Genomic DNA, 17,708 nt, shown 5'->3' on the forward strand with positions numbered 1-17,708 from the left:
TTTGAAGCATTAGCAACGCGAAACCTGGGAAACAACTATTTTGACTTTCAGACAAAATTTTTGTTTCTTATCTCATAAAAAGTATATTAGAAATACACCCTTACAAATAAGTGTCCTTCATGGTCACACAAGGTTATAATAACAAACCCTGCAGGCGATGGTACACTTGCGGTCGGTAATAATTTCTAAAACATCTTGGTCTGAACTCAGAGTGAATATCAGTATGTTACCTTCCTACCAGAGCATCTATTATTTTGACCCACACTAATCTGATAAATATAACGGGTTGGGGGGAGGGTGGGGGGAGGGGGGGTGTGTGGGTCTACCCAGTGGAAATCAATGGAAAATGGAACGAACATTTTGAGCTCTGAGGTGTATTTGGAGGGATTAATAGGTTCGAGACCGCCGACTTTGTAGTTACCAGTGATTAATTTCGGCTCAGAAAGCTATCTATCACAAGGAAGCAACGTTTTCTTTGGCTACTCTTCCTTTTATTCTGATATCAATTTTTAGCTTATCCCTCGACCTTTCATTTTTCAAATTAATGTTACGCACATGCGTAAGTGCGTAACGCTGGCTTCGCCCCTGACAATGCATGCCCCTTTCAATCGCTTCTAAAGATTTTCAGTGCTTTGAATATATATCATAAGTTATGCAAGTTTTATGAACATACACGTTTTGACTGTTAAAGGAAAATGATTTTATTTTTACGAATAACTTTAGCAATAATTCCAATCCGATTGAAAATGCAGAGCTTATCAGATGGTCGTTTTCCCGCGGTGAGGGCAAACATGTGGTCAGTTAATGTATGTAGAAACTATTTTCAGAAAATCAGTCAGTTAAGGTAGTTGAAACTATTTCTAGATTATAGGAAATTGTCTGTTCTAAGAATGGGAATATGATTGTGCCTTTTCAATTATTATTGATAAATAAATGTTATTTATGTTTTATGTAAGTATCTGTGTAGAAATAATACTAGTGCTGTTATGAATGCTTCGCACTCTTTGGGTGTTTTACAGGTTAAATCAGAACTACTTTGCTTCATCAAAAGTATGCATAACTCACTGTCGTATCAGGGAATGTGTGTTAGAATAAATTGAAAGGCTAATGTCCAAAACTATGCCAAGAATAGACCGGAACGAAGCTTTTACGCAAAAAATGTGAACATCTTATTAGAACAGTATACGCCTTAAAATCATAGAATGAATAGTATTTTGTTTTTGTATAGCAGGCAAATCATAGTATTTGAAGCATTAGCAATGCGAAACCTGGGATACAACTATTTTGACTTTCAGACAATCGTTTTTGTTTCTTATCTCATAAAAAGTATATTAGAAATACACCCTTACAAATAAGCGTGCTTCATGGTCACACAAGGTTATAATAACAAACCCTGCAGGCGATGGTACACTTGCGGTCAGTAATAATTTCTAAAACATCTTGGTCTGAACTCAGAGCGAATATCAGTATGTTACCTTCCTACCAGAGCATCTATTATTTTGACCCACACTAATCTAATAAATATAAAGATCTATAAATAGTTATATTCTGCTAAAAATAAAACGCCGGAATACAGAAATACAGCGCAGAAATAGCCGAACAAGCAAGAACTCATACTCGGATAATCTATTTTTATGGTTTCGACGTCATTCTCTACTAAACATAGAGCACATTGAGACAAAAAAATGGGTTAAAACGACATGAATTGAAGTAGTTCTTTGAAGTTTGTGGTCTTAAGACTGCAGATAGTCTAAAAATAGTTTGACAGTGCACATCTTCGCTTCTTAACACATGTTTGATTATTATTTTATACAGAATAATACTAAATAATTTAAATTGCACAATTATGAAACTTTAAAATAGTTAATGTTTTTCGACTCACCATACATCCCGATCTTCAACTGCTGTTTTAACTGATCAAAATGATGTGAGCAACATCCCTTTGAAAATATTAAACAAACTAGTTTTTCCACATTTATTACTCTGAAGAGCCAAATTCAACCTGAAATCAACTTCATAAAAAAATGTCAGAAGCCTAATACTGTTTGTAAGGTCTAGGCATTTTTGGGGGAATAGAAAAAAGTGTCTTATAATCAGTCATTTACGGTAAGTTAAATTAAACTGTACAAATATAGATTGTGATTAATATTTTTCCTAGTGCTATCTTGGATGGTGGCAGCAATAGCCACCAGCAAGCAAAAAAAGTACAATCCCAGCTAGTAAAATATTAACAGTCTTAATAATTATTCATCATGCTTAAAACTTATGTAAGTCGGGAATTAGGACTTATAACTTTTTGCAACAATCCTATTTAAAAAGATTGAAATAAACAAGAGGCCCATGAGGGCCTATTCTCTGCTGGCATGGCTCTTGTGTTCATTTCCAATCCAGCGCATATATGTATGGGTAATAGGCAACAAACATACCGTATTATATCATGCAAAGGACGCACTTTTTTACCCTAATTCTCGTCTTAAAAATTGCCTGCATCCTTTCTATGCTATTAGAATTTCATCTGGGGTTTTTCCAAGTCCATTTCAGGTCAAAAATATCGGACCGGGGAAGAACGCGGTAATAGTAAGTATCTGTACTGCATCACCGAAGAGAACAACTGACACAGAAATATATTGAATGTTTACTTTAAAATGATTTATTGAGAAATAAATTGAAAACAAACACGAGTGTTTACTTTTTTACAAAAGGGACGCTACTCACAAAAATTTGATGTGAGTCAGCACTTTAACTGGATTGAGTTATAACGTCAACAGAAAATTGGGAAAGGAGGTAAATATCAATTAATCATTGTTCATGAATTTAATGTTTCGATATTGTACAAAACATTTTGTTGTATGTTACTGTTTTAAAAAATTAATAAAGGAATGTGCATAACACAAAGTAGCATTTTTGTCACTATCAAATCTTTTCAAATGTGCGAAGTTGTGAAAAACACCCGCTGTTTGTCATTAGAAAAACATCAATAGAACAAACTATTGCGATGGTAATACCGTATGGTTGTTTGTTCGCACTTTATCCGACATGCCTTCCGCTGGCAAGGCTTATTACCGACACACATTAATTATGCCGTCATGCTTTAATCCGCAGAGCGACAAGCCTTTTCAAAACAATTATCAGTTTTGACAATACCGTATTTTCCTGACTATAAAGCGATCCGCTTATAAGACGACCCCCTAACTTTGCCCATGAAATCTGGTGTTTTTGTCTTGACTCGTATATAAGACAGTGTAGATTTTTAAAGCAAATCCAGCACTTGAAATTCTCCAAGTCTGTGATAATGTTCAAGCTTAACAGTCAAATATCAACTAAATTTGTTCATTTGCTTGGGATTATTGATTTTTATTTTCCAATGGTATGGTATGTTTGAACCAGCCTAGACGCAATTTTGGGATTTAAGTGGGTTTATACAGTATTTGATTGACCTATTTAAATACAAACCATTGCAGTGCATCTTTGATCTTTACACAGCACAGCTGTGCAAATTGTACTGTTTGATCTGCAGCCAACAAACAGAACAAATTCCATTACATGTGTTAATGAGTTATATTTTCGCAAGTGTTTGTTTGGATTGCAGTTAACTTTGGGACTTAAATTTTGAGTAATAAATAACCATTGATGACTCCGGATAAATTAATGTAACGATTAATGAAATATGTATTGAAATCTGCTAGTTACATGCATGTGCATATGATATATGCAAAGCCTTATAGTAAGGAAAAAGTTAGTTTTATTTACGATATTTTACTCAATGATACCGAAATCGCAGAAAAAAACAATTTAAGTATAAAAAATATTTTGGTTTTAGCGGGGTAGATAGATAGATACTTTTTATTCCTCCATGAAATGAAGAGCAAAACATTGATATATATACAAATAATGACACATATTATGAATTACATTTAACACAATAATATTCAAACAATACGAGTAAACCAAACATGCATATTATGTACACAAGTAGACAAACAGAATAAAATATCAAGTACTCTCGAAAGATAACAAAATTAAGCACTGGTAAGAAATATTTAGATTTAGAGCAGCCCTCTATTCCTAGGTATAATTACACACATAAATGCAAAGCTAGTACGAAAAACGAAATAACTAGGAAAGCAAAGTGTGATTTTACAATATACCTAATTCTGGATCAACTTAATTCAACAAGTTATTGACACAAGCTACATATGATTTTAGCAAGGTACAAATCACTCATTGACATTGTACTATTCACTGTTCCTGCCTGAGATAGAATATGAACAGATTGTATCAATGGGCTCATCGTGCGCAAGTTATTGAAGTTCATAAAGTTGAGCATTAAATAATCCCACATTTTCAGTCTACAATTTTGCAACTTGAGACAAAAGCAAATTCTGTGAACAACCATATTATCTGTCAGCATATCACATTTGACGCAACGTCTCGTAAAGTTGTTCGAAACGAGTTGACACATTGTGCGAAGTATTGTGCAACACAGGGGAGATAATCTAGGACTATTTCTTGACACTTCCCATAAGGTTGCTCCAGTCTTCTCCCTTAGTACAGTGCAAACGAATGGGCTGAAACAGGACCGATTTAGTCTTCTATACTGACTTACGAGAATTGGATTTTTGACGTAAGTATCAATGATTGCTTTCCACGTATATTGTGACGGAAAGGTCCCGCTATGCATGTAGTTTAGCAATATATCTAGAAGTCCGTATTTCGATAACAGTCTGTAAAAATCTGGTATACAGCCACGAGATTGGTTATCATATCCAAGGTACGTACACAGTCGTATGTTGAACACCTGTTTAGCGATATATGTATTTCGGAGCCGACATAATTGCCCGAAAAATTGAAGTTTTCGCAAATCCACATATGTTTCAATGGGTGGAATAGCTAAAGCACAGAGTGACCAGTCTGTATTGCTGCTCTTATGGAGTGATTGCATATATTTAATGCAAAATCGGTGTGCTCTTTCTAGTTTCAGTAAGTCCGATGGCGATATGAATGACCATAATTCACACCCATATAAAGTCTTCGGTATGACAATAGATGTATATATTGTCTTTGACGTCAGCGGGTTAAGAGTTTCAGGATGTAAACCACTATTACAAATACTGATGAACGTTCCCTTCAGTTTGGTACATGCATCACGAATAATATCCGAAGTATTTAGATGCGCGTCACATTTAATTCCCAAATGAGTATAGTCCTTTGCTTCATTTAGAAGTTTATCACCAAGTTTGAATGTTCGTCTACTCTGTATGTTCTTACTTTCATTAAATACCAATATTGAACATTTGTTAGCATTATATGTATATCTCCACTGTTTTGAATACAACTCGCAAATGTTTAACATGGAATTAAGTCCACTGACAGAAAAAGAGATAAGCACCATGTCATCTGCCACTGTTGGTGATCCGAGTTTCATGTCAAACATACAAAAACCATGACCGCTATTTTGTAGAGTGTTAATTAGTTCGTTGATGTATAGGAGGTAGATCAACGGCGAGGCCTTGCCCCCCTGCCTGGTACCCTGCCGGACCGGAAACCATTCGGAAATATTGCCCAGGTAGCGAACACAGCTAGTCATATCTCGGTACATCGCTACATAACTTAATATGAAAGTGGGGTCCATCTTACACTCCTTTAATAGTTTGTAAAGGATTCCGGTGTGCCACACGGTATCGAATGCTTTCCTACAGTCCATAAACGCTGCGTACACACTAGACCCATGTTCACGTGCGAAATGTACGCTTTCACGAAGGACAAATGACGTCATGGAACCCAAGACCTTCCTGAAAACCACCTTGTTGTTTATTGATGTTTTCCATAATACACTCTTTACTTCGCACTAAGAGTATCTGTTCATACAACTTAAATAGAACCGGAGAAAGGGTAATTGCTCGATAATTGTCAGGATTATCCTTCGGTTTCTTCACACCTTTATGCAGTGTTATGATGACCCCTCTTTTCAGTGAATTGGGAATGTGCCCGTTTCTAAGCATCCACGTAAAAACGTTAGCAATAGCGTGGGATAACGGTTTCGTCGCATGAATAAGATGTTCGTATTGTATGCCATCCATCCCAGCAGCTTTACCACGCGGAAGAGCGGAAATGGCGTCATAAACCGTATCCGGAAGTACTGTAGCGTTACGATCTGGTTCCAGTGAAGCGATAGTATCCTGAACCTCAGCCGTCACCGACCGTTCCCAGTCGATGTAGTCGTCTGCTATGTCCGACGGCGTGTATAGATCCCGGAAATAGTCAGCCCAACCATCCGTTATCACTTTGGGATCTCGTACCACTGTCCCTTTAAAGTTTATACCGGAACACAGTTTACTTTTACCACAATGTCGCCTTTTATTCACAAGTTTCCAGAAACTGTTGGCATCTACTTCAGCCATTTTGTCAATATCATGATCGAGTTTCTGTAAATATTGCGTCACACAGTACCTATGCAGACGACGAAAGTCGGTCTTTGCCGTTTTATAGTCAGTATAACTTTTGTTGGTGCCACCTCGTGGGCATCCGTCAGCACATCAAACGATCTTCAGTGCACGCATATGTTTATGAGCATTTTTCAAATTAGTGTTCCAGTATGGTTTAAGGAATTTCATAAATCTTTTCTTTGGGATACAAGTATCAGCATAATATGACAGTTTAACAGCTAACATATTACATGCATTATCAATACCGTCAATATCAAGATCACAAGCTCCTATATGCAAAATATCTCTGTCTCTTTCAATGCAATTATTGTACATATCAATGTCACAATTGTTTGCTTTATGCCAGTTAGGACATACATTTGGTACATGGGCTTCGTTATCAGTGAAAACAATATTCGGAACATGCAATTGTAAAAAGACAGGCACATGCCTTGACACATTAAGACAACTATCATCAAAAACGAAACATTTTGATATACAGTCAATGAGCTCCCTTGGAATGCATATGAAGTCGATCAGTGTTTGATATTTCTCATCATATGACACAAAAGAATATGGTGAACCCGTACACATGTCTAAACAGTTAACAGGTACAGTATTACAATCATCGAGAAATCGACTTAACAATTTGTCACGGTTACTAATACTAAAATTTGGTATGTACTTGGCATTAAAATCACCCAGAAACACACAAACTCCACTATTTGAGTATTGGTACCATACATCATACAGTTTATCAATATGATCTCTATACAATGAAATAGAGTGTGATTACTACATGGTAGATATAACTGAAAAAAGAACATATACTCATTCGGTGATAACTGTAGCTGAATACCAACTAAACGGTCACTATCAATGTTAAGAGGTACAATTTTATCATTGTACTTTTTGTGCCATAATATAGCAACACCACCTTTTCCTACTTTTCTGGTGTTCGATATGTCATATAAATCACTATCGCAAACAGCATGGTAACAGTAATCTGAAGACAAATTATCAAACAAGTGTATGTTCTGTGGACTTAACCAGTGTTCAGCAATTCCACATATATCAACGCTATGTTTCACAAGGGTGTCAGTAAGGTATGTTGCACTCGAAAAAATACCAGTCACATTCCATGTAATGATGTTTAAATTCATTAAACACAGAACAAAGATTATGATTAATATGCGCATAAACATGGAATTAGTCAACAATATAGCTTTATGATGTATCAATCTGTCCGAGACACTCAAACCTATTCTCACAGTTTATGTCTCTGTCGTATGGTGAGTATCCATTTCCGGGTTGACCACCACGCGCCTCGAACCTTGGCGCAGTGAACCGACGTTGATGTCCTCTCCTCCCTCGAAAGGATGCAGCCCCGCCTGCACGAGGAGAGTAGCGGCGGCCCCCTACATCCCCACGCTCCCCCGTACGTCCGGAATGGTAACGCCTACCCTCGTAGTCGTTCCGATGACCGTCCCTGCTGCGACCACGGTTATTCTCCATATGGCCGCGGCGATCAGGAAGGGGCCGACTCCCACCTTTCTGGTATTGTTCCAGTAGCTCATTGCGCGTTAACCACGGCGCACACTTGACAAAGTCCGGCCAAAACCCATCACATAGAAGTAAGTCACTTGCGTCATTAGCCTCGACATTGACGCGAATAACAATCCTGCTCGGTGACCTACGTACTGGGAAAATCCGCACGTTCGTTACAGTTGGGCCCCGTGCATTCACATATGAGTATATGTTCTGAACAGTCGCCGATTTATGATAACCACCAACATAAAAACGCCTAGTAGATCGTCGTGACAAGTTAGTAAATTGTTCCTCACCGTTATGAGTTACAATCACTGGTATCTTTTTACGCGTTACTTCAGTGGAGGCGCGTAACGTGGGCCACTCATCATCATCTATGTCATTTCTGGATGCCCTTTCATTGACGGTCGGTGGCGCAGTGACGTCACTATTCTCCGTGGTGACGTCACTGTTTTCCGTGGTGACGTCATTAGTATCTGTGGTGACGTCATTCGTATCCGTAGTGACGTCACGTTCTACATCTGTTTCACATCTAGATGCTGGCGATCTAACTTCATGTTGTTCTGATGCGCACGCATTATTTGAATAAAACATGTGCCGGAGGCTAGAGACTGCGAACATCTGAGCCCCATCGATAAAACGTTCAAGGTGCCCAATACGAGAATCCAGAGATCCAAGCGCATTTTCAATTGGTTTAATAATGCACCCCACATCATTCATGTACACTGACATCTTTAAAGCACAATCTTTAATAGTTTTGCCACAGTTAAATAGGTCCACCTTTACATCATTTACAGTTTTTAACAAGTGTTTACTTTGTTCACCTCGTAATTTTTCGTTCGCAAAGATCGTCTGCTTTATGTTTAAAACGTCAGCCTGGAGGGCTGCAGTAGTGTCCTTGAGTAGTTGCACTTCTGCCGGGTGATGTTGACTTCTATCATCTTGTGTCTTACGAGCCGGGGTCTGTGATATCGTGCGTTTGGCAGTGCTTATCATGTCCTTGATCTGTGAGAAATCCTCACCTTCCAGCACGGACACCAGCGCATATATATCGTTAGCTAGCTTTACTGACCGTCTCTCGCCGTTCCGGGTTTCCATCCTGCGTTTAGGTTCGGCGGTGTGCGAGAACGGAAAGTCATCGTATGCTTTAACAGCTTCAAAGAACATCGACCTTATATTCTCAAGGTCCGGTTCACTAGAGGCGTATTCACGCAGAAGACGGGAGACAAACATTCCCGACGGCAGTTCACGGTACCAGACAAGCATACGGTTGTACTCTTGGTAAAACTTATCATCTTGGAGAACTCCGGACAGGTTACATATACTCTCTGCATCCGAATTAACTGCATCATCATCAATATTGTCCGTGTTAAAAACGCCATTGTCCGCACGCACAAAGGGCACCTTAAGCTCGGTATTGTCATCGTCGATAATTGGCTCATACTCGATGTCGGCCATTAAGGTACAGTTAGAACCCGTTAGGTTCCTAATCTTTGATCCACTGAACGTGTACAGCAACGTTAAATATCGCTCACCAATCAAATTGATGTGATATTGTGAACACAGATTTTGCACAAAGAAAAAGTTGTTTTCATCAAATAACTCTTTTCCTGATATTCCATTCGCAGAATTGTTACCACATATGTATAACACTCATTGAAAACATTCAATCCATATAAAGTTTTGTATATTCCGTGTTCTATAACCACATATATATCCAAAAAACTAAGAGCACAATTTTAAGCGACTTTCAAATATCACGCATGCGCATCCCCCAGGCCAGTTTGAAAACTGAAGCCTAAAGCACTAGTCCACAAGGACATATACAACAGTCCATGGATAATTTGACCTTTGAAGAATACCTTGATAACATCATGTGATAATGTCTATCAAACAATTATGCTACAATAAAACGCTGAAGCTCAAAAATAAGAAAGTAGGTCAAAAGGTCATAATAGAATTTTATGTTTTCTTACATTACATTTCTTCTCAATATAGTGCCTCTCAGATAAAAAGAATGCTAGATTAAACAATAGCGGTCACAGAGACAGCACGCTCGACTATTCTGCCGCTTTTCAGTGTAAGGATTGAAAAGTTTTGGCGAAACATGCCTGGAACACTGTAAAATTTTATTAGAATGATGCCTGCGAAGATTTGTGTAAAATTCAAAAACATTCAGCCTTTAATGAAATACAGACGTCATGGAAATAGTATCCAATAACATTCTAAGTCCAATAATAAAGGGCCATTATTTGCAAAATACAGTTATCTTACTTGGTTATTCAAGTAGGTTGAGTGGTTGAGTACCTTTGTATAAAGTCTTAATGCAATACATCAAGTAGTTGCTGAGATATTAACCTATATGTGCAAACATGCAAAACCTTATTATAACCAGAATTTCTAAGTCACATGATAAAGGGGCAGAAATTATATAATATGCAAGATCGAGTTATGTTACTTGATAATTAAAAAGGTTGAATGGTTTGGAGCCTGTGTATAAAGTTTCAATGCAATACATGATGCATTTGCTGAGATATTGACCTAAATGTGGTTACATGCAAAACCTTAACCAGAACTTCTAAGTTGAATTATAAAGGGCAATTATTTTGCATTAAATGCAAACTAGAGTTATCTTACTTGGTTAATTAAGTAGGTTGGATGGTAGAGTACCATTGCATAAAGTCTCAATGCAATAGGTCAAGTAGTTGCTGAGATATTAACCTATGTGTGCTTATATGCAAAACCTTAACCAGAATTTCTAAGTTGAATAATAAAGGGCAATCATTTTCATAAAATTCAAACTAGAGTTATCTACCTTGGTTAATTAAGTAGGTTGGATGGTTGAGTACCATTGTATAATGTCTTAATGCAATACATAAAGTAGTTGCTGAGATATTTACCTATGTATGCTTACATGCAAAACCTTAACCAGAATTTCTAAGTCAAATAATAAAGGTTCATTTTTTGCATTATATTCAAATAATTGTTATCTAACTTCATTAATTTAGTAGGTTAGATAGTTGGGAATACATTTCCAAAGTTTCAATGCAATAAATCATGTATTTACTGAGATACTGACTTAAAGGTGCTTACATTGAAAACCTTAACCAAGGTGTGACACCGACACTAGGGTGAGTAGTATCAGGCTGTCCAGCACTTTTTGGCAAGAAATAAGGGCAAATTTTAGAGATAAAAAAAAGAAATTTTAGGGCTAATTTAGGGCTAAAATTAGGAAATTAAGGGCTAAATATGGTGGTTGTAAACATTATAATGGATTTACCTCTGCAAATTTAACAAGATATAAGCTCACATACAATAAGTACAGGAATGACATACACCAGGGTTCCATTGTCTCATCTGTTAATTGGCTCTAACCTTTATAATTAAATCTTTGCCACAACATGCAAAAGGTCACAACCAATCAACAAGCCTGACATGGATCCACTGGTCATCAGCCATTCACTGTATTAAATATACTCTGAATAAGAACTGTAAACTACATTAAAGACACATTAAACATGAAATAGTGAGTGTATTAGTTTGTATTTTCAAAACTGTTAAGGCAATTAGAGGAGAACAAGAGGCCAATGAGGGCCTATGCTCTACTTGCATGGCCCTTATGGTCATATTCCAATCCAGAGCATGTATGTATTGGTAATAGGTAACAAACATATAGTTCAGGCTTTGTGTTTGGGTTAGCTGAAAACCTTGCATGTTCAACATCTGAGGACAGAAAGTGTTGTAAGCAGATTAGTTGCATGAACTATTTTAATATGTGCCAAGTCAAGGTCATCTGATGAAAAAAAATATATTTGCCTTCAAAACTGTACTCATGGTCAAAGTTAACATTCCCAATTTTAGTATACCAAACCTGTGAACCCCGGGGGATGGCCAGTAATGACCCCAGGGGCATAATTTGAACAAACATTCACAAGCAATTGTGTTAAGATGGATGCACGAACACACAAAAAGATTTTCAAACATTTCTTAATTTAAGTATTCCAAACCTGTGAACCCTAGGACTTGGCCAGTAATGACCCGAGGGGCATAATTTGAACAAACACTCACAACCAATTGTGTTTATATGGATGCGTGAATGAAAGACATTTTGGCCAATAGAGCTAAAAAAGGCCTTTGGCCTTTCAACAAGAACAAAATCAACGGCAGAACCAAAAAGCAAGTTGTCTGCTGGTTTTTGAAAGGAACCAAGCTCTGATGGATATCTAAATACTGTACAAGTTTCATCGAGATACAATCAGAACTTAACACTGTATCGTGTTCACAAGCAATTGTTTACAGACGCACGCACGACCGCACAAACGACGTACACATTACAAACGCATAAGCTCTTCTGGCCTTTGGCCAGTAGAGCTAAAAATGAAAAAAAGTAGAAATTGACATAAAAAATAAGGGCTTTTTAAGGAATTCCCTTTGATTTTTGATTTTATTAGGAATTTTAGCAAAACTGAAAAAAAGAGTTTTAAGGAATTTTAGGGCTGCTGGACAGCCTGTAGTATAGGTCTCCTTATTCTTCGAATAGTCAAGCTAATAAGATACTTTTAAAAATAGAACATGGGAACAATCCATGCACTGGAGTGTCAATGACAAGTTGAGGGCAATATGCCCTGGATTTCTGAGCAAAATGACATGTATGAGATACTGATGCCTATGAGTACACACATAACAAAAGTTGAAATTCGTTGGAATTCTGAACAAAAGCCCCTTACAATAAAGAGTGTGCATCAGCAGATTTGACCTCAATTCCTCCAATGAACAACTATTGTACAACTATACATAATCTTGCTTAACACCAAATTTTGTCATCATATGTCATTCCTAATGAAGTAATTGAGCAGAAACCTCTTCTTGACCCCTTTTTCACATCTCATTTGCAGCCAAAGTAAAAAAGTTAAATTATTTGATTTCACTTAACTATGCATTATTTCAACTGAAGTTTATTGGAAGTTGTAACAAGTTAATGTAGTTTCCAACACTTAAATAATAAATAGATCTCAGGGATAAACTTCTATGAACTACCAAAATGCATATAATAGTGAACGTTACCCTCATGACATCAGGGATGGTTTTCATCTTCCTGCCACAGGGTGCAAAGTACCACACCTCCCCAACAATGCCCCGGCGGCCATAGGAGTGGATGTTGGTTTGCCTCTTCCAGCCCTTCTCCAGGGGAACGCGGATCTCAAAATCATCCAACACCACATGACGACGCTTAATGGGCCTGCCATTCTCTGTGCAACACATTTATTTATCAAAACAGTGATTCAGTCAAACTTTACTTCAAATTACTTTGTTAAACATCTTGATTTAATTTTACATATTTTTTTGAGTAATTTAAAACCTGTTAGTTTTACATATATACTTACCATCATTATTCTTATTAATAGGCCTATGATAAAATATTCAAATATCAGTTTATGTATCGAGTATCCATAGAGACTATCCAGTGTGTTTGTAACACGTAGACATAATTGGAAACTAAGGTTTATGTACTAACCATCAATACAAAATTGGAAAACATGGTTTGTGTATTCCTTGTATATATAATTGGAAAGTAACTTTTGTTCGTGAAACTTGTATGTATAACTGAAATATAACATGTGTGTGTGTGTGTGTGTACTTTGTAGACATTATAGGAAAGTAACATGCGTGTGTGTTTACCTTCAACATTATCACAGACTTGGAGAAATTGAAGTGCTGAGTTTGCTTTGAAAATCAACCCTGTCTTATAAACAAGTCTATACAAAAAACACCAAGAATTCATGGGCAAAGATTGAGGGTCATCTTATAAGTGGATCCCCTTATAGGCAGGGAAATACAGTACATAATAGGAAGGTTTTTGTGTGTGTTTACTTTGTAGACATATTTGTAAGCTAACATGTGTGTGTGTGTGTGCGTGTGCGTGTGTGTGTGTGTGTGTGTGTGTAGACCTATTTGTAAGCTAACATTTGTGTGTATCTTGTAGACCTATTTGTAAGCTAACATTTGTGTGTGTACCTTGTAAACCTATTTGTAAGCTAACATTTGGGTGTGTACCTTGTAGACCTATTTTTAAGCTAACATTTGTGTGTGTGTACCTTGGAGGCATATTTGTAAGCTAACATTGGTGTGTGTAACTTGTAGACATATTTGTAAGCTTACATTTGTGTGTGTGTGTGTGCGTGCGTGCGTGCGTGCGCGTGCGAGTGTGCGTGTGTGTGTACTTTGTAGGCATATTTGTAAGCTAACATTTGTGTGTGTGTACCTTGTAGGCATATTTGTTAGCTAACATGTGTGTGTTCCTTGTAGACCTATTTGTAAGCTAACATTGGTGTGTGTACCTTGTAGACCTATTTGTAAGCTAACATGTGTGTGTGTACCTTGTAGACCTATATGTAAGCTAATATTGGTGTGTGTGTGTACCTTGTAGATATATTTGTAAGCTAACATTGGTGTGTGTGTGCCTTGAAGGCATATTTGTTAGCTAACATTTGTGTGTGTGTACCTTGAAGGCATATTTGTTAGCTAACATTTGTGTGTGTACCTTGTAGACCTATTTGTAAGCTAACATTTGTGTGTGTATCTTGTAGACCTATTTGTAAGCTAACATTGGTGTGTGTACCTTGGAGGCATATTTGTAAGCTTACATGAGTGTGTGTACCTTGAAGGCATATTTGTAAGCTTACATTTGTGTGTGTACTTTGTAGACATATTTGTACACTAACATGTGTGTGTGTACTTTGTAGACATATTTGTATGCTAACATGTGTGTGTGTACTTTGTAGACATATTTGTACGCTAACATGTGTGTGTGTACTTTGTAGACATATTTGTACACTAGCATGTGTGTGTGTACTTTGTAGACATATTTGTACGCCAACATGTGTGTGTGTACTTTGTAGACATATTTGTACGCTAACATGTGTGTGTGTACTTTGTAGACATATTTGTACGCTAACATGTGTGTGTGTACTTTGTAGACATATTTGTACACTAACATGTGTGTGTGTACTTTGTAGACATATTTGTACGCTAACATGTGTGTGTGTACTTTGTAGACATATTTGTATGCTAACATGTGTGTGTGTACTTTGTAGACATATTTGTACGCTAAAATGTGTGTGTGTGTGTGTGTGTGAGTGTGTACCTTGAAGGCATATTTGTAAGCTTACATTTGTGTGTGTACCTTGTAGATATATTTATAAGCTAACATTAGTGTGTGTACCTTGTTAACCTATCTATAAGCTAACATTGGTGTGTGTACCTTGTAGACCTATTTGTAAGCTAACATGTGTGTGTGTACCTTGGAGGCATATTTGTAAGCTAACATTGGTGTGTGTACCTTGTAGACATATTTGTAAGCTAACATGTGTGTGTGTACCTTGTAGACCTATATGTAAGCTAATATTGGTGTGTGTGTGTACCTTGTAGATATATTTGTAAGCTAACATTGGTGTGTGTACCTTGGAGGCATATTTGTAAGCTAACATTGGTGTGTGTACCTTGTAGACCTATCTGTAAGCTAACATTGGTTTGTGTGTGTACCTTGTAGATATATTTGTAAGCTAACATTGGTGTGTGTACCTTGTAGACCTATCTGTAAGCTAACATTGGTTTGTGTGTGTACCTTGTAGATATATTTGTAAGCTAACATTGGTGTGTGTACCTTGGAGGCATATTTGTAAGCTAACATTGGTGTGTGTACCTTGGAGGCATATTTGTAAGCTAACATGTGTGTGTGTACCTTGTAGACCTATCTGTAAACTAACATTGGTTTGTGTGTGTACCTTGTAGATATATTTGTAAGCTAACATTGGTGTGTGTGTGCCTTGAAGGCATATTTGTTAGCTAACATTTGTGTGTGTGTACCTTGAAGGCATATTTGTTAGCTAACATTTGTGTGTGTGTACCTTGTAGACCTATTTGTAAGCTAACATTTGTGTGTGTATCTTGTAGACCTATTTGTAAGCTTACATTGGTGTGTGTACCTTGTAGGCATATTTGTACGCTTACATGAGTGTGTGAACCTTGAAGGCATATTTGGTAAGCTTACATTTGTGTGTGTACTTTGTAGACATATTTGTACGCTAACATGTGTGTGTGTACCTTGGAGGCATATTTGTAAGCTAACATTGGTGTTTGAACCTTGTAGACCTATTTGTAAGCTAACATTTGTGTGTGTGTGTACCTTGTAGGCATATTTGTAAGCTAACATTTGTGTGTGTGTACCTTGTAGGCATATTTGTAAGCTAACATTTGTGTGTGTGTACCTTGTAGACATATTTGTAAGCTAACATTTATTATGTATTTACATAGTACAGGGCTTTTTCTACCCATTTTGGGAAAAAGACCCTAGACATTTTGGGAAATTTTGCGTCGTGAAAATGCGAAAATTGGGAAATTTTACAGTGAAAAGAAAAAGCTGTCTAGTCTCCTGTGAATAAGGAAATGATTTAATATTAGTTTATTTTCCCTTTAAAAGACCCACAATGGCTGAAATATCAATCCTTGGGGTGTAAATATCTATTGAAATAAATCATGACATATAATAGTTCATATGTCTGAATGTAATGAAAATCAATGATTTCTCAGTTCAATTACCAAAAAAACTTACAATCACATAATTTATTAGGATGTTGAAAATGAATCAGTACAGGTAAAAAGAATTTCTAAAAAAAAAAAAAAAAAAAAATTTTTTTTTTTTTTTTTTTTGGATTGGGATTTTTTTCTGAAGATTGGGAAAAATATCTTATATTTTGCTTTGGGAATGGGTCCGATAGTCGGACCCGTGGGTACTATAGAAAAAGCCCTGTAGTATATTCTTTAAAGAGGTCACAGTATACAGCGGTATACAGCGGTATACAGCGTAAATACCGCACTCACAGTATATCTTACTATTATTGTTTTGTCAATATAATATATTATATTTGCCTTTAACAAATAACAAACTAAATTAATTCATTGTTTTTTTATGAACCAAATGACAGAAACACGTGCTGTAGCGTGTGCTATTCAGGAAAAATTTACAGGTTTACAAGATGTGCGTGTTGAATGTCGGTACTAGATTTTTTTAAAGAAATATTTAATCGATTATATTGATTGTTTACTCAAATATACACACCTTCACGGTGTTTTCACAGTTTGAAAAATTCGTAATTGGTATTCAATGGCTTAGCTGATTTGGGGGTGCATCTTCTTGTATGACCTTAATTTCCAATTTAATCGATAATTGACATGGGTATATGCACTTATTGGCATGTTGTACCACTATTGCGAGTGTAATAAACCGTATGACGTAGAAGAAGGAAATCATGTGCCAAGCGCGTGAAGATAATGCAGACGATTTAGGACGATCACATTTTCAGAATTTTTTTCATAAATTAAAAACCACGAAAGTACTCACGAAAATGCAAAATTTCAGAAAACCACGAAATTTCATGCCAACGAATATAAAGGATTTCACAGTAGTATGATTATGTATTTAAAATATGGCGGTTGGGAGTTCAGTATAGCTGGTAACTAGGGTGGGTGGGTGTTCAGTGTAACTGGTAACTAGGGCGGGTGGGTGTTCAGTGTAACTGGTAACTATGGCGAGAGGGTCTTCAGTGTAACTAATAACTATGGCAGGTCGGTGTACAGTGTTACTGGTAGCTATGGCAGGTGAGTGAACAGTGTAACTGGTAGCTATGGCGGGTGAGTGTACAGTGTAACTGGTAGCTATGGCGGGTGAGTGTACAG

General features: G+C 36.9%; 1 protein-coding gene across 5 annotated transcripts in view; it reads right to left on the reverse strand.

Moving 5' to 3' along the window:
- Positions 1-17,708, reverse strand: part of LOC128234881 (bromodomain adjacent to zinc finger domain protein 2B-like) — a 249,182-nt gene that overhangs the window by 167,350 nt on the left and 64,124 nt on the right. For all 5 annotated transcript variants that reach the window (XM_052949483.1, XM_052949482.1, XM_052949481.1 and 2 more), the window contains one exon: positions 13,038-13,222. In XM_052949483.1, the coding sequence (XP_052805443.1) occupies positions 13,038-13,222 (185 nt within the window). The remainder of the gene's footprint in view (positions 1-13,037; positions 13,223-17,708) is intronic.

This window comes from Mya arenaria, chromosome 5, assembly GCF_026914265.1.
Source record: "Mya arenaria isolate MELC-2E11 chromosome 5, ASM2691426v1".
Taxonomy (NCBI): Eukaryota; Metazoa; Mollusca; class Bivalvia; order Myida; family Myidae; genus Mya; species Mya arenaria.